The 21,204-nt window shown below is 48.1% G+C and overlaps 1 protein-coding gene across 1 annotated transcript in view; it reads right to left on the bottom strand.

The window, feature by feature from the left end:
• LOC141984894 (alpha-2-macroglobulin-like) overlaps positions 1-19,848 on the bottom strand; it is a 58,144-nt gene extending 38,296 nt beyond the window's left edge. The window contains exons 1-13 of the mRNA XM_074948402.1: positions 19,694-19,848; positions 15,589-15,772; positions 13,814-13,970; positions 13,458-13,510; positions 8,306-8,326; positions 6,971-7,139; positions 4,890-4,974; positions 3,730-3,853; positions 2,642-2,756; positions 2,352-2,461; positions 1,715-1,876; positions 1,100-1,327; positions 653-716 (exon numbers count right to left, since the gene is read on the bottom strand). Coding sequence (XP_074804503.1) covers positions 653-716; positions 1,100-1,327; positions 1,715-1,876; positions 2,352-2,461; positions 2,642-2,756; positions 3,730-3,853; positions 4,890-4,974; positions 6,971-7,139; positions 8,306-8,326; positions 13,458-13,510; positions 13,814-13,970; positions 15,589-15,772; positions 19,694-19,782 — 1,561 coding nt within the window. The 5' untranslated portion in view covers positions 19,783-19,848. The remainder of the gene's footprint in view (positions 1-652; positions 717-1,099; positions 1,328-1,714; positions 1,877-2,351; positions 2,462-2,641; positions 2,757-3,729; positions 3,854-4,889; positions 4,975-6,970; positions 7,140-8,305; positions 8,327-13,457; positions 13,511-13,813; positions 13,971-15,588; positions 15,773-19,693) is intronic.
• Positions 19,849-21,204: the final 1,356 nt, after the last annotated feature.

The following is a 21,204-nucleotide window of genomic DNA, read 5'->3' as shown; positions in this document are numbered from 1 at the left end:
TGCGGAGGGTTGTGCGCACAGGGTTGCAGAGGGGGTGGGATTCCACACTCCTGCTCCTCAAGGTAGCGTTTGCCCAGCCAGCCTGAATCAGTCAAACTGGGAATCCCTTGAGACTGCCATTAATGAAATGAAATCGGTCAGGGGAACTGTGTGTGTGTCAAAGGGAGAGAGAGACCATGACTAGTGAGACAAGGAGGAGAGAGTAAGAGAGAAAGTGAAGAGGACAGAAGGGTGCTGTTCTCGTCACCTCCTACAGACACAGCAACTCAGCCTCCCAGGACAGACAGAGAAAGGCGTGGGGAGAGCTCACGAGAATGGGTGGACATTTTTCAGATGATTTTTTGTTGTTGAAAAATGTAGACTCAGATCAAAGAAAACATTTCACAAATTTGTGTGAAATTCACCAAATGGTTTTGTTCAGAAAAAAAATTGGCAACAAATCAGAAAGTTTTGTTTCGACATTTCCTCAATGAAAGGTTCCATTTTTCAATTCTAAACAACTCCTCATTTATAATTTCCCTTCAATTCTATTTAAAAAAGATGAAAGCAGCTCAAAAGTGAAATGGTTCAGCAGCTCCCAAACAATTGTTTTTTGAGATTTCTGGTTCGCCCAGCAAACCGCAAAGTCAGTTATTCACACAGCTCTACTCACGTTCTCCATCCCGCACGGGATGCACCTTGGGGCCTGCCCTCACGATGCCTCCCTTGGCCATCACCTGTCAGGAAGAAGAAACCCACCTGTTACAGAGGTCCTGGTGGGACGTGCAGGATGCTCACGGAGGAATGCTGGGGGGGGGGGGGGGTCTATACCGATGCTTTCCTGTGGGGAAGGAGCAGAAAATCCCGCAGAGCCATACAGAGAGTCCCAGACCCAGACTGGAGTTTATTGGGACCTCGACCAAGTCAGAAATTCTCTCTCCCAGCAGAAACCATCCACTCCCCGCCAGCCAATTCTGCATTTCCTTCACTGGCTTTTACATGTAAATGTCAAAGTCAAGTGAACCTGGCCTCGGGGCAGTTTGGTGGCCTGGGACATATATGGGTGTCTGGCCTCCAGTGCTGTGTCATGTGTACGGAAGTAGAGGTCATGAGGGCTTACCAAATAGTAAAAGACGATTTCCTTCTGCTCCCCCACGGCCTCTGGCTTCAGGATGTAGTGCACCCGGACCACCACATTGGAGCCACAGCTTAAAGTCTGAGACATGGGCTCAATTTTGAGATAGCTCTTACTCGGGGAGTAAAAGCGTGTTGCTGTGTGAATGACGTTACCATACACAGGGGTGACCCAGTCTGTGTCGTAACAGTTCAGTTCAGATTTATGGTTTGCCTGATAAAGAAGAACATTTTTACCTCAGATCAAAAAGTGAGTAACAGGTCTACTAGCATTTCAGAAGGAAACAGTGGGTAATTTTAAAAACATGTTCTTGGCAGATTTTTCAGTGCACGGTGCATTGATCTGCATTTTCCATGCTCGTGTGGAGAGAGACAGAGATGGAGAAACAGAGGGAGAGCGACCGAGTGTGTGAAGGACAGAGAGAACAAGGGACAGACAGAGAGAGAGCAAGACAGAGAGGAGGAGACTCAAATTCCCAGCCAACAAACTCTTTGTTTTATCTCCCGATGGGCAGAGAGATCAATAAACCCACGGACATTTCCCCTGGAGCTCAGCCAGTGACACCTCCCATCCCCTAGCTCCCTGGATTCAGCCACTCACGGTGATGTGAATGGAGGTGTCTGTGAAGTTGACAGTGTCTATGGAAAACCGGACTCGGCCCTCTTCATTCGTTGTGTAGTTGGCTTTGTATTTGTTTCCCCCTATGGAAATCCGGATTGTTTCATTGGTGATTGGAGCATCGGTCCCGTCCACCAGCTTCACCTAAAGGAACAAATCCAATCTCCGTTGCTCATACCAGGCAGGGAAAGCAGTCCCCACAGTCCTAATGAGCCTTTGCCCACGTTATTCCCCTGAGGCAGCTCCAGAGGGTGTTTCCTACAGAGCTGACCACGGGGCAGGTATGTGCGAACATGCTGGGTGAGTCTGAACCACCTGAGGAGGTGGCTTGTCCTCCCAGAGTGTGTGATTGGGAACGTGGGAAGGACTGTGCCGGCCACACCAATGGGCCTTCTCCTCTGTATCCTGACTCTGACAGCACCAGGGGGTCAGAGGAAGGTGCTGCAATTCCCACTAATGGCAAGGATACCACAGCATGTGTAGAGGCAGAGGGAGATGGCTCCTGTTCCCGTGGTTTGTGATCGTCCCATGTTTTCCCTTTTCCATTTGCACGTTCTCATTCTCCACAGACAAACACACTCATGTCAGGTAATTTCCTGGGCTCTCAGAGGTTCCCTACCTGCCCAGAGAAGGGGATCCCTGGTTTGTAATGAGAGTCCACCTGCTCAAAGCTGATTGTGCTCATGGTGCCTGTGATCTCACTGGAGCCTGTCCCAGTTAACTCCACCCCTGCAAGAAAACACGGCAAAGAGGGGTTTGAACTAATGCACTGACCTGCAGCTCCTTCAGATGCTCCAATGCTGCCCCCCACGTTGTCCAGCTCTGCCAGTGCCCTTCAGTGCTGGCTTGCAACACCCACTGCTATTGCAGTGCGGCCCCACAGCTCCACCAGGTCAGCATGATGCATACCTGTACCCTCTTCCGTGATCTTGCCTTGCACCTCAATTTTCATCTCATAACCCTTTCGCTTGAGCTGGAATATTTTAGTCTTCACCACATTGGAGACACAGCCTCGAACATCCGCCTGAGCCAGACACCAAAGAGGAAATTACCATGGAAATCCCTGTACAATTCAGGTCCGTGTGGAACAGGAACAGATACTCCAGTACCCAAGACATTTGCCTGCTGCTTGGTTTGCCTTAATCCCATCCTCTTACTGGCTTGATCTGGCCTGACTCCATTTCTTCCCTTCTTCCTCAACAAAGCAATCAAGGCATCTCTGGTCCCAGTGACTTATCCAACATGCAGCCCTCTCTGATGCATTTCACCACAAATTCTCCTAGTTACACACCTGGTTCCCTGATTGTTCAAATCACACCCCCTAGATCTGCAACTTCCCATCAGTGTGATAAATCTCCTTGTGTCTTTTATCTACCCTTGGAATCCTCTCTCTTTCTTCATGCATATTCTTGCTCTCTTCTTCCTTCTCTTGTTCTTTCTCTCTCTTTCTTCTTCTCCTCCTATCTCTGTCTAACCTACTTCTATTTTCTCTCTCTTACTTTCTTCTCCTTCATAGTCTCTCTCTATCTCTTTATGGCTCTACCCCTATTCTCTCTACCTCTTTGCCCCGTCTCTCTCTTTTTCTTCCTCTTGAGTTCTCTCTCTCTCTCCCAGATCTTAAAGTTCCCTCTTGCTTTCTCCTCTGCTCTGCTCCCCTCCCCATCTCAATCCCGTTCACAGACACAAAAACCTCTCAGGGTCTTTTCTTTCCCAGCTAGAAGAAACATCCATCCAGGGGTGAATCCTGATCTGACTGATGTCAATTGGAGTTTTGCCACAGATTTCAATGGGGCCAGGATTTCACCCGAGGGGTTTTTCTTCATAATTTATATCCCCCAGCCCTGGCATCACCTCCTAACCAATACCTTCCTCCTGTGAGACAGAGCCCAACCCAGAACACACAATCCCAGCTGAGGTCTAACAATCCCCTTTGACAGACACAGATCACCCTCCTCAAGACAGTCACCTCCTGCCTATGGGATGGGCCTTGGACTCACTTGTCTGGTGAATTCCTCACACACAGCCTCGGCCTCTCTTCCATAGCAGTGTGACCTGGACTGGGAGAATCTCCGGCACACACGGACATTCACCAGGCCGGGGACAGGGGTCCCATAGGTGTATCTGTAACCAGAGAGGCGTTAAAGAGACACAGGGTGCTTAGATAGGGAGACAGAGTCAGGCAGAAGAGGCCTTTTGAGGCCCTTTATACCATTACCCCTGAGGACTCTGTTGCTGGTTTCCTAATGTCTATTCTCTGGAGCGCTGTCTAGTCCTGTTTTCCAATGACTCAAGTGACGGGGTTCCAGCCATTTCCCGGGGGAGATTATTCCATTACCCAGCAGGCCTCCCCATTAGAAAATGTTGCCTGATGGTCAGGCTCTTCTGCCCGTTAATCAGTTGAGTTTCCCTTCTCCCAGCTCCCTCCCATTTGGCCACACCTTTCTGGTACGGAAGAGCCCAGACCTGCGGACAGTATTCCAGGTGCAGTCTCCTCAGAGCTGTGGGGCCCAGAGCTGAACACTGTCTTCCAGGTGGGGTTGCACTAAGGCTGTACAGAAAGGGATTATCATCTCCCCGTCAACGTTACATGACACCTCTGGAGCACTGTTTTCAGCTCCGGACACCTCTTTACCCAAAAGCCATCGACAAACTGGAGGGAGTTCAGAGAAGAGCAAGAAATACGAGCAGGGAGCTGGAGGGAGGAATTTATGAGGAGGGAAGGAAGAGTTAAATCTGGCAAGTCTGGTTACGGGATGTCTAAGAAGGGACGTAATTTCTACCTATAAGTGTCTGAAGGAGGCATCACCAAGGGGGGCCGGGATAATTTACGGAAGCACTTGGGGGTCTGATTAGGAAGGATGGAATGATGTTAAGAAAGGGGAAATTTGGGTTGAATAATGGAGAAAACCTTTCTGAGAGGGAGCTGTACGGGGCTGAGGCACTGTTTCCCGGGGCAGGGGAGGAGCCCCATTGCTTGGGATGTTTAAAACTTGGGCTGGATGCAGACTAGACAGTAGGGAACAATCCTGCCCAGGGCCCTTGGGGATGGAGAGAAAGTGACCCAAGGGGCCTTCTCCAGCTCTGGTTTCTGGGAGTAGCAGCAGGAAGGCAACGGTGGATGAGCACAAAAAACGGTGACTCAAACCCTGAAACTCACAGACCACAGACGGCCACTTTCAGCTCCTCATCCTGGATGGTGATTTTCTTGGGCAGCTTCACCGACACCTCGTACTTGGGCAGCACTGAGGGAGAGAGACGGGCCAGACGTTGAGCAGAGCAGAGGGAACACGTGTACATCACTGTCACTACCACACTGAGTGACAGACACAGCCTCTCCCCCTCCCCCCCGCAATGCATGGTGCCAGATCCTCAGCCTGCTATAAATCACCACAGCTCCATGCCCCTCAGTGCAGCTGAGCCAGTTTACACCAGCTGAGGATCCGGCCAGGGACTGTGGAATTGAAGAGAAAGACACCGTAACCCCTGCTCCACTCCCCTTCGCTCCCCTTGCCCAACCCTGCCCGCAGGGCTGTCATTGCTTCAGAGACTGTATTCCAAACTATGCGACGTAAGTGATACCTAGTGAGGGCCCGACTCCCCAGCGCACCATCGTCACTCATCAGATTTAAAGGGCCACATTCACTGTGTGCTCTGGCTCCTGTGCTGCTCCGGTGAAGCAAAGCAGCCATAAGCCCGCTTACTTTGCATCCCTGCTGGAGTGGTACAAAGCAGACGGACTGCACCAGTGAATCTGGCCCTGAAAGTTCAGCCATTTTAAACTTATCCCTGCATGAAAAGAGTCAGTAAAAGCAAATATTGTTTCCTGCTGGCTGAGTTCACAGACTGAATTCACCTCCTGACTGGGCACTAGAATGTTAAGTTTCAGCCCCAAAGTGAATTTTCTCAGAAGTTCTGAACTAACTGAATGAGGGGGTAGTAATGGGAGAGAGACACTGGCGGGAGGGGGGGTAGGGGGGAGGGAAGTGGAGACCAAACTCGATAAGAGCTGCTGTAGGTATAAGGCTCAGGCAAAAGCCAGCATGGCTTGGAGTGGCACATGCAGAGGCACCCCAAGCAAGAAGGTGGCAGTCTGTCCAGAGCCAGGTCACACTGGAACCAGTGAGATCGGCCCAGCTGGAGCACAGGCTGGTCACAGTGCCCGCACTGCCATGCTGACTGGTGTTCGGAGCTCTGCGGGTTTGCCTACAAGAGCACTGCTTTAAAGCCCTTCAGTTGCGACGCCCTGTGGTACCTATCCCGCAGTTCCCAGCACAGACCCCAGAAGCAGTGGATTCTGGGAAATTTCAGAATGCCCTGTCGGACAGCAGCAAGAGGCCTCATGGAGCCACTGTTACTAAGCCATTCAGAATGAGCTGGCTCTTAGGCTTGCTGAGAGCAAGCTCTTAGAATGCATGTAAGTGGCTGGAGCATTTCTGTGGGACTATTCACAAGTGGTCGGGGTGGGGGCTGGAGTGGTACATTTCCCTAGACTAGAGAGAGCTGTACTTTCTCTCTCCTTGGGTGATTAGTGGCAACCACTGTAATTAAGGTTGCAGAATGGGTTCTCTGAGAATCTACCACTCCTGCTGGCCTCATTTTCCTTTCCTCATAAACCTTCCGAAAGTTTGCCCTTTGGGGCTGATGTTTTCCAGGCTTGGTCTCCAGACAAAGTGTCTTTATTTATTTATTTTGAACATTTGAAGATGTTCTGGGTGCCAGGGGCTGCAAGGACAAAGGTGTGAAGACCAGAGTGGGAGAAGGGAGAGGTGAGTTAAGCCAGTTTCATTGGCAGAGCACAGGGGAAGCAAACTGTGCCACTGTAATGTAGCATTCACATAGTTTGTTCTGCATCCGTACCATATACTGCACACAACTGGTAGGAAAGACCCTACACAAAAATAAAGCTGCATTGTACTGAGACTGGAATCACAGCCCAAATCCAGTAGGCCCAAGGGATGGGCCTTTGTATTCAGACCCAGACACTCCCAGGCTTACAGTGAACAGTGACCCTGACAGTTCAAGTGCTGAGGAGAAAGCTATACACCACTGGATGCGGGCTCAGATCCTGATCCCTTAAAGAATCCAGTGTTTTCCTGGCCCATTCCTCAGATAACTCTTCACACATCTACACCCCAGACAATCCTGAACTGGATTTTTGTGCCTAGAACGGATGAATCCCAGACAGTTGCTCCTGCTTCCAACACCCCTCGTCCCAGCACGAGTGGGACCCTTTCTTACCGTATTCCTCCACAGTAAAGGAGTGTTCTAGATTGGTCCCCGTCTCTTTTTGCACCACCACGTTGTAGGTGCCTTGAATGGGCTCGGAGGTGAGGGGGAAGGAGAGCTGGGTGAGGCCCCCATTTAACTCCACCTCTCGCCACTGATACACACGGTTTCTCTGCGGGTCCTAGAGGTGAGAAGAGCACAAGGTCATAAGACAGGATGACTCTTAACCTTTCATTTACAGGCAGGGTGTCTACACAGCATGAGGCTGCAGAGCGGGGTAGTTGCAGTCCAATGTTTGGCAGAGATACAGGATATATACACGATCAGCTCCCTGGCCTCTCCTATAGCTGAGGTTAAGGCACCTGGTGGCCAGCTCTGTACTTTCCCAGTAGTCTGTAAGGATTCAGTCAAGTCCTGTGCAATCAGCGTGTGATTAAACAGCCAGATACCAGCACCATATCTATTCCATTGTCTGCCCACCTGATCAACATGCCCACATCCAGATGGAGTGGGCAAGGAGGATGGGAGAGAGCAAGGCTAAGAGACCAATGCACAGACGGCAGGATGCAATGAGTTTTTCTGTGCCCGGGAGTTTTAATGTTACATTTGCCGTTCGAGAACTGGCAACTGCTCTGGCTGAGGACTGAAATATTCAGGTTACCTATGGGGCTGAGAAAACCCTCCCTATGGACGTATGTGGAAGGCAATGGGCTATGGAAATGCTAATCTGGTCTTAAATATGTAGTTGTTTGAGCTACCTCTCTGGTTCAAGCAGCCAGTATATCTTTGACCAGTATAGCTTATCCCTGTATGGGAAGGGGAATGAGCTATGCCAGTATAAGGCACCTCTATGTTGGTATAACCGGGCCCATGCTAGCGGCTGCACTGGTTTAACTATTTCGGTATAAAATCCCACCCCTGACTGACACAGTTAAACTGGAATGAAATCTGTGTGCAGACCAGGGCTCACTTTCACAAAAGACCCTTTTCAGGCTCCTTTAAGCAACCTAAAGAAGCAGAAAAGGTCACGGGCCCATTTTCCCCCTTTGCAGGTCAGGTTCCAATGTTGTGCTGCAGCTGAGGACTGAAATCTCTAGGGTGATCCAATGCTGAGATGATCCAGTGATCACCCAGGGTGGGTGGGGTGAATGCAGGACTCTACTTCCTGTTCCCACAGACGCACCCCTACTTCCTTGCTCTGAGCCCCCTAGTGGCCGCACTACCCATTCACAATGAACACCGCACTACACACCCCCTCTGCTGTGGAGCACGGGAGTCTCCCCAGCCCCGCAGCAGCCCCAGCTTTCAGTTAGTGGCCGTGAGAGTAAAAATCAATCTGCCACTTACCTTGATGAAGACCAGTGGAAACTGTGGGGAAAACAGGGAAAAGCAGAGTTAGAAATACAGGTCAGACATGCACTGAGCTCATCTACCCTGTTCAGGGGACTTCTGTGTCTCTGCATTTCCCTCTGCCCCTTGCTCTCTGTTACTCAATGAGAAACGGGGCCTTTTAATGTTTTAGAGCCTGAACTGGTCAGTTTAACACAGCTGTGAAATTAAATACTTCGTTTTGCATTTAGGGGATTCACGGTAAACATTTCAAAATCACCTAAGTGAGTTAGAAGCCTTTTTCAAAAATGATTTAGGCATTTGAGGCCGAAATCCACAAAGGGATTTGGGTGTCTAACTCCCACTGATTTCAATGGGAGTCAGGCCCCTACAGACCTCTGAGGTCTGTGGCTTAGGAGCCAAAGAGCCACTTTCAGTGAGACTTTGTAAAGATGGCAGATTTGTAAAGGTGTTTAGGTGCCTAACAATGCAAGTGGAGTTTCCAAGTGCTGAGGTATCTAGTTCCCCACTGCAGCCAATCGGAGTTAGTCTCCTAACCTGCCTATGTGCTTTTGAAAATCCCACTAGGCACCTACCTACAGCTTTAGGCACCTAAATCCCTTTGGCAATCTGGCCCAAAGTGCCCAAGTCACTTCTGAAAATGGGACTTGGGTTTCTAAATCACTGAGGCACTTCGGAAATGTGCCCCTGAGTGTGTAGCCATTTGGAAAGTCGCTGGTTTCCAGGGCTTTCAGGTGGCAACTCAAATCTCTGTGTCCTGCTCTACGGCATCAGGCGGGGCCTGCTGCTGGGATGTCTCTTGAGGGACCCCTGCTCCTGCAAACTCGCAGTGAGGTTGTGGAGGGGGGTCAGCTAGATCACAGTGTACCATGTGCAGGAAGGTGTGACAGAGCCAGGTATAGGGGTCTTGAGGCCCAGTCACATGCCTTCCCACAAGACAGAAGTGATCTCCTCAGGGCCTGACTCACTGCTGGCCCACCCCTGGTGCTGTCACTCACATCCAGTGCAAAGTAAGGCACACAGAACAAGCCTAATTTGACGTTTTATGCCCACTTTGCTCTGGTGTTAATGATGCCGCAAGGTGCACGGCACTGGGGAATCAGGCCCTTAGGATGTTCCTAAAGCCACCACTGAAAGTCTCTGATTTCCAGTCCTATCAAATGGAGAAGCCCAGTGCTTAATTAGTACCAGGGCTTGCCAGAGCAGAGCCCCTGCACCTCTAAGCTTGGCAGTTCATAGCCCTGGCACCTCTGGGCTTACTGTGTCAGTTATGAAAGTAAAAAAAAATGCTTGAGCCTCAGCACCTAATTGCTTGAGCTTCTTTCATTACAAATTCATTTCACATCTCTTTCATTACAAATTAAGCTCTGGAGAAGCCAGTTTTTACTCGGCATGTGGAAACCAACAGCTTCTTTTTGATAGTTAATCTTAGCAATTCTGTTCAATGCACTAACTTCTCTGGTAGTGTTTTATGTTTCCTTGTGATCAGATGAAGTGATCAGACTCTCCTTGTTACACTAGCCTGCTCCTTTACCTTCAGAATAATGATTTGCCTCTGCAGATTCATCTGCCCTGCTGTTCATTCCCTCTGCCCTGAAATCCTGTTTCCTATATTCAGAGAGCCCAAAAGGATGCCAAAAACAGAGGATTATGATTTTTAAGATGTAACAGAAGATGGAGGGAGGTTCTTAGCTCCACCAATTGTGGGCAATTTATCATGTAGTCCTCCTTCAGCCTTTTCTTTTCTAGACTAAACATTGACCAATTCTTTCAACCTTTCCTCATAGATCAGGTTTTTGAAAACTCTTGTAAATGTTGTTGCTCTCCTCTGAACTCTTTCCAGTTTATTCACCTCTGGCAAAAAGATCTTAACACGACAATTTTCACTCCCTGCTCCAGGGGCAAGATGAATCTCTTTCCCAAGTATGAGGAGAAGAAAACACTGAGAAGATTTTTGAACTTCCCCCCTGAAACTTTGGAGATCAGATGGTTAACATTGCTGGACAAAAACTGAAGGTATTATTGGATAAGTTTAATATGATACCTGTAAATGGAAGTGTAGGGACATTTCACATAAATTTAATTGACTGCTGGGAGTGTTATTGATAATATTATTATCATCCCTGTGTCATTCGTCATTGTAGGGATTTCTCTGTAATTACAAATGATGTGCTCTTTCTAGTGAGATTTTTATTACCCATGGGTGAGGATGCCTTAATTACCCCTTTGGAACAATGTGGTTGTAAAGACTAAAGCTCAGCCATTCCTGACAAATTATCAAGGAGACTGGAAGACTCTGATGTTAGATTTCTCGGAGACATCATTATTAAGTCCTTGAATTCCTCTCAAATTTGTGAATCCTATGAGTTGCTGGTAAAGTCCTTGCAACCACTTGTCTCTAAACAAATTGATTTTGCTTTTAATTATTCTAAAAATGCTTTCAAAGGTAAGTACACTTGGCTTGATGCAGACCGTGTGAAGGAAAACACAGCTCTAGCCTGTCTAGCTAATAGGGTAAGATGCAATCCGTCTCCTAATTTACTTCATAATTTAGTAGCTGCCAGAAGACAATTAAAGGTTTATTATATCAGAAAAAACAAGATTATCTTAGATCCTTGTGGAAGGGGTTTGAAGCAGCAGCTAAAGCTAAAAATTCTTCCACATTTTAGAAGATGGCGGCCACGGGTTCTGGCAGATAATCTCTGAATGATGAACCCCATATTAATCATGAACCTTGGATAGCACATTTTGGCCAGATCTTTAATGATTCCCCTCAACCAGTTTTTAAATCTAATTCTACCATAGTTGATGCAATGAGGAATCCTCTCTTTGATTTACCACTCTGGCTTTCAGTACAGTACAGTGAAGTACACTCATTAATTTTAGCCCAACAATGGAAAAAAAAGATCCAGCAGAAGATTTTCTCCCTGATGAAGTTTTTCAGGATAATCCTAATTGGTGGTCTCCAGATTTGGCTAAATTATTTACTGTCATTAATCATACCGGATGGATTCCGTCTGGCTGGAAGTTCACTATTATAGCTCCTATTTTTAAAAAAGGGGACAGAAAGAATTCTGCTTCATGTAGAACTGTTGGTCTGTTAGATGTAGCAGGGAAGATTTAATGCAGATTTTTATTCTCTAAACTTGAAATATGGGCTTTAAAGGCTAATTTACTACACGAAGAGCAGTCCAGCTTTAGGTCTGGTAGAGCCACAGTGGGATAATTATTTTATTTTATCCTACATGATTTATAAATATAGTGTGGTTAATGGTAGTAGTTTACATGCTGCTTTCATAGATCTAAAGATGGCATTTGATTTTATTAACCAAGAAAAACATTGGGCAAAATTAAGAAGGATGGGAATCGATCTAACACTTTTGCATATTTTGGAGGCTCTACACCAGCGCAATATGGTGAGGTTAAGAACTAAAGCCAATGGAGAACGTACTGTTTTCCCTATTTCTAGGGGAGTATGCCAGGTTTGCTTTCCAGTGCCTCTCCTTTTTAATGTATATATTAATGAAGTGGTGATGTTGTAAAGAAAGATAATTTTTCTCCCCTGTAAATTAAGAGTAGATCCATTCCAGTATTGTTATATGCTGATGGCATGGTTGTATTATCGCAGCATCCAAGAGGCCGCCAGTGGCTATCTTGTTTTTTCTCTTATTGTAACTCTCAAGACCTAGTTCTCAATTATAAGCCCAAAGTCATGATTTTGGGGAAGAACAAAACAAGTCTTTGCTTTTACTTATTTAGAGATAAAGTTTCATCATTTAGGCCACTGGTTTCCTTATCATGAAGACTTAAAACAAAAGGCCCTTAGCTCTGGCAAAGGGGTGCTCTGTTTAACCTGCCCATATGCTGGGAACAGAGCTGCCCCAGTGCTAAGAATCTTTATGCAAAAATAATGTTGTAGATGATCTATGAGGCTGAAGTTTGATTGAGGGGCCAAATTTCAGCCTTAGAGATCATTCAAAATAATTTTTTGAGAAGACTTACGATTCTCCCGAATTTTAGCCCTCCTTTGTTTTTACGTGCTGAGGTGGATGGTTTTACTGTAAGTTATAGAGCTTGTATTGCTTTTCTTAAATTTTGGTCTAAGATCTGTACTCTTCCAGATAACAGATTGCCCCACTTTTGCCTTCAGGAGATGGAGGAACAACCTGTGCACTCCATATTGCCATGATATAAGACCTTCCAATTTATTATACATAGGCTGGATTTTTCTATGACTCACTTATTGTCGGTATCTTTTAATCAGTCTAATCAACTACGCAAACAAAGAATGACAAATATTACCTAACAAGAAGATCTGGCTGTGATTCATGGTTCAAAGTTTGTCTTTTGGTTTTCTACTTTGAAGATGGCTCATGTTTTTGAACAGTATTTGACTGCATTATGAAATCCTCATTTTATGTAAGGGATACACTCAATTAAGATGCCAAACCATGGAAATTGCTGTCCTTACAGGTAGATATGGAAAAGTTCCTTCACATCTTCAGTTTTGCCCATATAACTCTGGAGCAATGGAAGATCTACCGCATTATCTTTTGAACTGTAGATTTTTCCAGCTTCTGAGAACATGCTTGATTTTACCTCTTTTATATAAAAAGAATTTTTATCACCATCTCAAAAGGATAATGTTTTTAGTTTTTTCTCAATCCCTGGTAGTAATCAAATCACTGGCAATTTTTGCCCTTTCAGCATTGGGCCATGGAGGAGTGTTTTTATTAGGCTCTAATTAACCTTTTAAGGTCGTATATGTTTTATATGATGTTGCTGTTGTAGACTTGTATGTTTTTCTTTTTGTATTTGCACAACTTATGTTTAAATTAAACATGATTTGATAAAATTGCCAAAAAGTTTTGACATTAGCCAGTTTTACATTATAATAAAGCATGATTCATATTATGTCCTATGTACATTCTGTCAATGAAGTTGAATGGGGTGTAAATCATGGTAGAATCTGACCCTTATGAAGAAGATGCGGGGAGCCAGAAGGCATCGCTTGCTTTACACAGTCACTTTTACGGCTCTAGATGGATGTCAATAGAAATAAGTTCCTCAGGAATCACAAAGGACTTTAAAGGGGTCATATCAGCGCTCACCATGTCAGCCATGGAAACTGATCAGCGATCAAACCTACCTTCTCATTCCGAGGATGGAAATCTTCGTCCAGAGAGACGATCCGAAATAGAACTGCAGAGGGCATGATTGAGAGAGGAAGAGAATTTCACTGTCAAGCTTGCAGTCGCTCACCCAGGGACCATCAGTCAATGAGGCAGCTGCTGTGTGTGTGCCTGGCCCAGATGCAATGACCGGTGGACACATGGCAAGGTTAGATGCATGTACCACATTCCCCCAGCTTTGTGACTGGTGGGGAGGCAGTGGGAAGGCAGGTTTACTGCCAGCTGTACTAACTTGGTGACGACTTGTGGGGTCTCTGGGGAGGCAGGGAGGATTTCCTGCTCTGTATATAATTTTCCACCCAATTCCCTATACCTGTTTGTCCCGGTTTGTAGATGGGTTTGTCCGTCTGGACAAAGACCAGGCTCTCTGAGTTCTTGACCAGCACCGATTTCCGGCTCCTGAACTCCAGCGTTGGCCCCTTCACCAGCACCGTGAGAAACGCTGCTGATGAGCTGCTGGACTTTGGAACCTGGAGAACAGCAAAAGAGCTGCTGCCTTAGAGGCTCCCCCTTCTGCACTGAGCCTTTGGAGACTGGAGTTGTACATGGAACCCAACAAAAAGGTCACCACATACCTACCAGAATCAGGGATTGTGGGGTCTGGGGAAAGAAAGCCAGGCTCTGCCAGTCTCACCTCACCCTGGTTTTGCAGGACTCTTCTCCACCATCCCCACTAATGTCTCCTCTACGCTGCCAGAATCTTTGCAATGATAAGGCCTCCAGCACCTCCCCCAGAGGAGACTCTTCCTGCCACCCACTGCCATCCCCTCCCAACCAGAAGTCTCTGACTCCTCCACCCCAGTAGCTCATATCTTAAGAACTTCCCCCAGTGTCTTAGTTTCAGCTTTTTCTTCTGCCCATCACCCCTTGTGCTGCCTCTTGCCAAGACTGGGGGTCATTTCTCTTCCCTCATTATGCTCCTTCCTCAAAGGGATTGATGGACTGTGATCGTGTCCCCCCAGCTGTGGATCCCAGTGACGGAGGAAAATGGGAAGCTACATCTGATTAATTACTTCTGTGCTGGGTCCATTTTCTTCTACTGTCCCCGCAGCCAGCCTTGAGAGCTGCAGGGAGAAATCCTGGACTGGCCCCCGGGAGAGGCACAAGATGAGCTCATGGACATCAATGGTCTCGGGGAACTTCTCTAACCTCCTCCTTCCATGGCTTTCTTTCCGGTCTCACTCAGAGGCTTGTGGAGCCCCCTGAGAAATGGGAGGCCAGGCTGCAGCCATAAGGTCAGCACTGACTCAGAGAGAAAACCACCCAACAAAGCCAGCCACACCACAGCCTGTAGCAGAGCCTCTCCCAGCATTGTGCCGGGCACTGAGCTCAGCACTGACTGAAGATCACTCCTAATGGGTCTCATAGACTCATAGACATTAATGTCAGAAGGGACCGTTATGATCATCTAGTCTGACCTCCTGCACAATGCAGGCCACAGAATCTCACCCACCCACTCCTGCAATAAACCTCTCACCTATGTCTGAGCTATTGAAGTCCTCAAATCATGGTTTAAAGACTTCAAGGTGCAGAGAATCCTCCAGCAAGTGATCCGTGCCCCATGCTGCAGAAGAAGGCGAAAAACCCCCAGGGCCTCTTCCAACCTGCCCTGGAGAAAAATTCCTTCCTGACCCCAAGTATGGCGATCAGCTGAACCCTGAGCATGTGGGCAAGATTCACCAGCCAGATACCCAGGAAAGAATTCTCTGTAGTAATTCAGATCCCACCCCATCTAACATCCCATCACAGGCCATTCGGTCTATTTACCCTGAATAGTTAAAGATCAATTAATTGCCAAAATCATGTTATCCCATCATACCATCTCCTCCATAAACTTATCGAGCTTAATGTTGAAGCCAGATAGGTCTTTTGCCCCCACTGCTTCCCTTGGAAGGCTATTCCAGAACTTCACTCCTCTGAGTCACCCACAGCACTGCCAGCAGGAACCATGGTTTTCCTTGAATGTCTCCTTCCTGAGCCTGTCTCTGTTTGTGATTTCTGATGGTATCAGGCCTTGCAGGGGTTGGTCCCAGGCTGTCACTATCTTACAGACTCAGGTAATAAACCCTGTGGGAGTCAGATACTCACTGTGAATGGGATGCACTTGAACACGTCCTTCTCTGACACCACGTCTGCAATCAGACTCCTGTTCGCCCCTGCATATTCCAGTGTGGCGCTCAGCGTCACAGACTCGTTCAGGTGGGTCAGCTGGATACAGACCTTTTCAGGAACGTTGGTGTGGATCAGAAAGGGCACTAGCACCATGTACTGCCTGGGAAGGGGAAGGGCACAGGTCAGAGAGGCGGGGATGGGGAATGGAGAAGGTACTGATGAAAGGGCATGGGCTAGTGTGACAGCCAAATCCCGACCATCCATCCGCACTGTAATTTGTACATATAGGATGGTGAATTTCATTTTGTTTTTGTGACATACTAGCTGGTCTGCTCAGTCAGCCAGGAACCTAGGACACCACCTGGAGCAAAGGAACTAGTTCTGTGCTAGCAGCGATTGCTGTCCAGGGGCTGTTTGTTCAGGCTCCCAGCAGGGCGTGGAGATGGCTTGAAAAGTTCCAGGCTGTTAATTGATGTTTGTGTATCCCACAGCCCCTCGCTGTATTATCTGAACAGCGGAGAGGGAGCTCAGATGAAATGCTTGTTGTACCTCCATGGAGACTGGCAGGCAGTTACAGAGGAGTGTGGATCAGGGCTTTTAATCTAACCCCCTCTCTAGCTGTCTGTGGATCTAGGTGTCACCAGCTGCCCTCAGTAATGGAGAGATACAAATGTAGGGATGGCTGTGTGAGATGACATCTGAATGTAGGGAATGGCCATTGTGCTAAAGGGGCAGCGTGGCCTAGTGACAGGGCTTTGGCTGGAGAACTCATTGCTATTCCTGGGTTTGTCAGTGACCTGCTGTGTGCTACTGGGCTTCACTGCTCTGTGCCTCAGTTTCCCCATTTCTCCTGAAGATGCTGCTTCCACCCCCCCCCCCCCCCCCGGCCTTCATGTGCATGGAGATCTTTGGATAAAAAGTGCTAGCTAAGTTCAAATGTTAATGAGGACTTTACCCAGCTTGGCTCGCCCCTTGCCAGCAACAGAGTGATTTGGGCTACAGAAGGATATTTGACTGTCCATGGGTTCAGCCTGCTGACTCAGAGCAGAGATGCTGTCAGAGCGTCACTGCTGGGAGGCTGGACGTGCAGCAGTGTGAAACCCCCTGGGACACCCAGCTTTCTGCCAGGAGGTTGTTCATCTTGCTGAGCCAAGATTTCAAAATGACAAAGTCAGGTAGGAGTAGCCTTAACCTGGCTCTGATTAAATTCCTCTTCGCCCTTTGTTAGGCCTGAGCCAAAGCCCATGGAAGTCAAAAGGACTCTTTCCATTCCCCTCACTGGGCTTTGGATCAAGCCCTGTGTGATTTTCTCTCTATCTTCAATCTCAGCCAATAAAGGCTGGGGGCTGATTCTCCCCCGCCTGACACCTGGTGCAGAGTGAGTGCAAAGGGGGCCTGAAATCGGCTCTTCTGCTCTGGTAGTATTTTACATCCTCTCTGCCCTGCTGTAAATGGCAATACGAAGAGCAAGGCCATGGAAAGGCAGGGCCTATGTTTAGCGCTGCCAAGCGTCCTGCCTCGTATGTGACACTCAGCTGCAGCCTGTCACATGTCCCTTCAGCTCAGCTGGATTCTCACACATCAGAACAGAAAACCCTGCACACTACCAAAACCAGACACTGCTCCAGTGCTTAATAACTTGTGCCAGGGCTTGCCAGGGCTGAGCCCCGGTGCCTCTAGGCTTGGCAGTTCATTGCCCTGGCACCTCTGGGCTTGCTGCATCAGTTACAAATGTAAAAATATTGCTTGAGCCCCGGCACCTAATTGCTTGAGCCCTGGCATTTCTTTCATTACAAATTAAGCACTGCGCTGCGCACACTTCTGCCTCTGGGGTGAGGATGACAGAATGAACAACACGTGACAGTCACGTTGCGTAACACTCTAATGGCAGGCTCGCTGGTACTGCAGTGATTAGCACACTATGAGATCCTCAGTGAATAGCTGAGCCGTAAGAAGGCAGCAGGCAGTTTCCTGCAGTTGCCCCTTGGCTGCTACAGGCAGCTGTGGCATTTGCTGAGCAGGCAGCCAGGTGTCTCCTCTCTCCTTGCTGGCTCAGAGCAAGCAGCCTGGAGGTGATGACAGAATGTGAGAGACCTGATACTGGCCCCAGACTCCCCCCAGGACAATTCCCCAGCCACTGTGACCTGAACAGCCCAAAGCATCCCAGGAGTTCCAGCTCCAGCAGCCCTACCACTCAGTAACAATAACCCCAGCAGCTCCGCATCTGACACCCTTGGGCACCTGCTACCCTAGCCAAAGCTGCCAGGTTTTGTTGAGCTTCCTGGTGAACACCAGCCTTTCCCTCCTCCTCTCCTCCCCATAGGGTGACCAGATGTCCCAATTTTATAGGGACAGTCCTGATTTTTGGGTATTTTTCTTATATGGGCTCCTATTACCCTCCACCCCCTGTCCCAATTTTTCACACTTGCTGTCTGGTCACCCCACCTCCCCACCAGCTTGGGGCAGAGTATGCCAACTGTAAACTAAGCACGTATGCAAAATACTCACTAATATGCCGATTACTTAATTAAACAGTTAGCATGAAATGCCTCATGAAGCAGAATCAAACTTGTGACTGTGCCTCACATTCTGTTCTTCCCTTGCCCTCTCAGCCTGCACGGACTTCAGTCTAGACTGAGAGAACGAGACTGGACGCAAGGCAGGTCTCGGTAAGACAGATGGAGAGAGAAGAGCGGGGCCCCTCCTGTGCAGAAGGATGCAACCAAACACAAAATGGCAGCGGCTTCTGCAGCACAGAGGGGTCTTCTCTCCATTTAAAGGTGCAGGACGCAGACAACATATCTGACCAGACACAAGCTACATGCTCAGAATGGAACAGAGCTGGGTGTAAAAAGTCTTGATGAAACTGTTTTCTGTCAGAAAGTGTAGTTTAGTCAAAATGGAACCAGTTTGTGGGAACATGTCAAGTTTGCCCAGGGGCCCGACAGAAAAATGATAAAACAAATTGTTTCGACTTTCTCATTTCAATAACGTCAAAATGTTTCATTTTTCCTTTAATATTCTGCTATAGTATAATATTTATATACATTATAATTATTCAATATTATCATAACAAAATGTTGTGACATTATCAAAATGAAACATTTCTATGTTTCTGAATCAAAATTTTCTGGAATTTCCTTCCTCTCAAAATTTAAACTGCACGTTCCAATTTGGAATGAAAACAAACTTTAAAATGTCAGGCTTTCCAGTGGCATGGCAATTCCAGCTTCCAGTGAGCTGTAAATTGTCTCCCTGTTCTGTATTTGTATAAAGCCTAGCACAGTGGGGGCCCTGATCCATAACTGGGGTGCATAGGCACTGCTGCAACACAAACAAACAATTCTAAAATGGCATTCCTTGGTTTAAGAGATCTGACATCGGAGTTTTGGGACTAGATCCATCCCCTCTGAATCAAGGCAGCATAAATTGCACCTGCTCATGTACACCAGTGAGGAGGGATGCTACATCAGGAGAAAGGATTGAGCACTGGAGGGTAAACGCTCTAATCTATGCTGGGCTCCAGGGGAAGTCTCTGCCAGTCGACACTGCCAAAGGGATACCCTGAGTCCTCCCAGCTGGCTATACTGGCTATACCCCCCTTCAGGCCCCTCAATGGAGGCGAGGTTGCAGCCAAGTTGCTAGTTTGCAGTGCCCCAGGTGGATATTCCGGCAGAGTGTGCCACAGCCAGGGTCTGTGCTGACAGACAGGAATCTAGGTCACAGACTCTCTTTGGGAACAAGCACAGTCTGTGGCTGCCAAGGGAAGCAAACTGGCTTTAAAGAAGAAGAGAAAAGAGAAATACTTTTCTGAGCTCTCCCTCACAGGCAAGGAAACTGGGGCCCATCCACAAAAGGTACCACAAGGCAGAGGACATATTGCCCATGCAGCCGCAGGGAGAGCCAAACTCCTGAAGATGTCTAGGTAGGGATACAGGTAGAGAGAGCTGTGTGGGGAGCCCCGGCGTGGAATAGCGGGTGGGGCTGCAGGGCAGGTCTGAGTGGCATTGGCAGCGCTGTGAGGGGGATGAAGGAAAGAAAAGAGAAGACAGCACGAGCCCCCTCTGCGTGTGCAGCTTACGGTTCAGTGGTAGGCGACGTGTCTCCAGGGAGGAGGAAGAGGAGCAGGAGGAAGATGTTCGGGCCACCGGGCAGCCTGTCCTTGCCCATGGTGCAGAGCGAGGATGGTGAGTGAGGCAGACACACAGCCTTGTCCGCTGGCTCCCTGCACCCTGGCTGTCCGCTGGGTCCGCCCCTTTATACCTCTCTCTGCAAACAGCCCCCGGGAGGGGCAAGATAAGGGCAGGGGGCCAGGACCATCTGGGAAATGGAGAGAGGTATGTGAGGAGGAGCCAGAGCCAACAGCTCTGACTCATGGCACAGAGACTGTCCCTGGCCAGACCCTGACAAACTTTGGGGGGGGGCGGGGGGAAGGGTATTTGTTGGAGGTGTTCATGTGAGACACTGTCCTGTGTTTGAACCATTCACCCCCATCCCCTCTTTGTATCACTCCAGCAGCACTCTGCGGTGGTTGGAGAAGCCCTTTAGCTCATTACTGGGCCGGTCCAGCATTCTGTGGGGACTGGAACAAACTCCCCAAATCCTGCCCAGTGTTCCCAGAGAAACCTTTCCTGTTCGTATGCTGTATTCCACTGGTATGATAGCCAGCTACTTCCAGTAATATCTGGTACACATCACAGGGGATGCTAGTGAGAGACCGTTTTGTGTACCATTGCCCCCGGCTGCATGGCATGTGTCAGCGCTGGCCATGGGGATAAAAGTGCCCTTTGCTGGCTGCAGGAGTGGAGCTGCCCCTCTAGGGGTGTGTTTGTGCCACTGCCCTTGTTAGGAGTGCATAGAGCACACTTGCTCGTGTCCACAGCACTAGCTCTAGGCATATCAGCACCCTCAGTTGTTCGAGGGAGCGGGACTGCTTCCTTAGCTCCCCAGGAAGCTGGTGCTAGTTGTGAATGGTCTCTTTGGAGCACAGTAAGATTGGCACACTGGGGCTCTAAACAGAGGAAGAAAAGTCTTGTGAGAGAAAGTTGGGAGAAGTGGGTTCATTTCTCAGCCCTGCCACCGATTCACTGTGTGACCTTGGGCACGTCCACACCCCTCTCTGTGCCTCAGTTTATCCACCAGTAAAATGGAGGTAATGATCCTGACCCACCTTGCAGGGGTGTGTTGGGCTCAACTGACTAATGGTTGTCAAGTGGTTTAGGATCTTCTGATGGGAAGTGCTATAGAAAGGCAAAGGAAGAAGCCCTTTGGGGGGCATATGGGAAAATAGAAGTCAGACATTCTGAAGATTAATCCCTTACCCCATTAGGGAATTAAGATCATTCAGGGAGTGTGGGCAGTCCCTGCCCTACTTCCACAAAACGGAGATCTGAAATACTGGGGAAGCCTTAGTCGGGGAAGGATGGATCCTATTGAGATCCCCAGCAGACCTGGGAGAATGAGTAATTTTTCAGTTCCTGACAACCAAAAGTTTTCTAAAGATTTACTGAAGTGAAAGGTTGAAAAAAATTGTTTTGGCTCAAATGAAACATTTCATTCACCCTGAAAGAAAACATTTCATTTTTATGTTGA

This window comes from Natator depressus, chromosome 1, assembly GCF_965152275.1.
Source record: "Natator depressus isolate rNatDep1 chromosome 1, rNatDep2.hap1, whole genome shotgun sequence".
Classification (NCBI taxonomy): domain Eukaryota; kingdom Metazoa; phylum Chordata; order Testudines; family Cheloniidae; genus Natator; species Natator depressus.
Note: the sequence above shows the minus strand (reverse complement) of the source record. Positions and strands in the feature narration are given on the sequence as shown.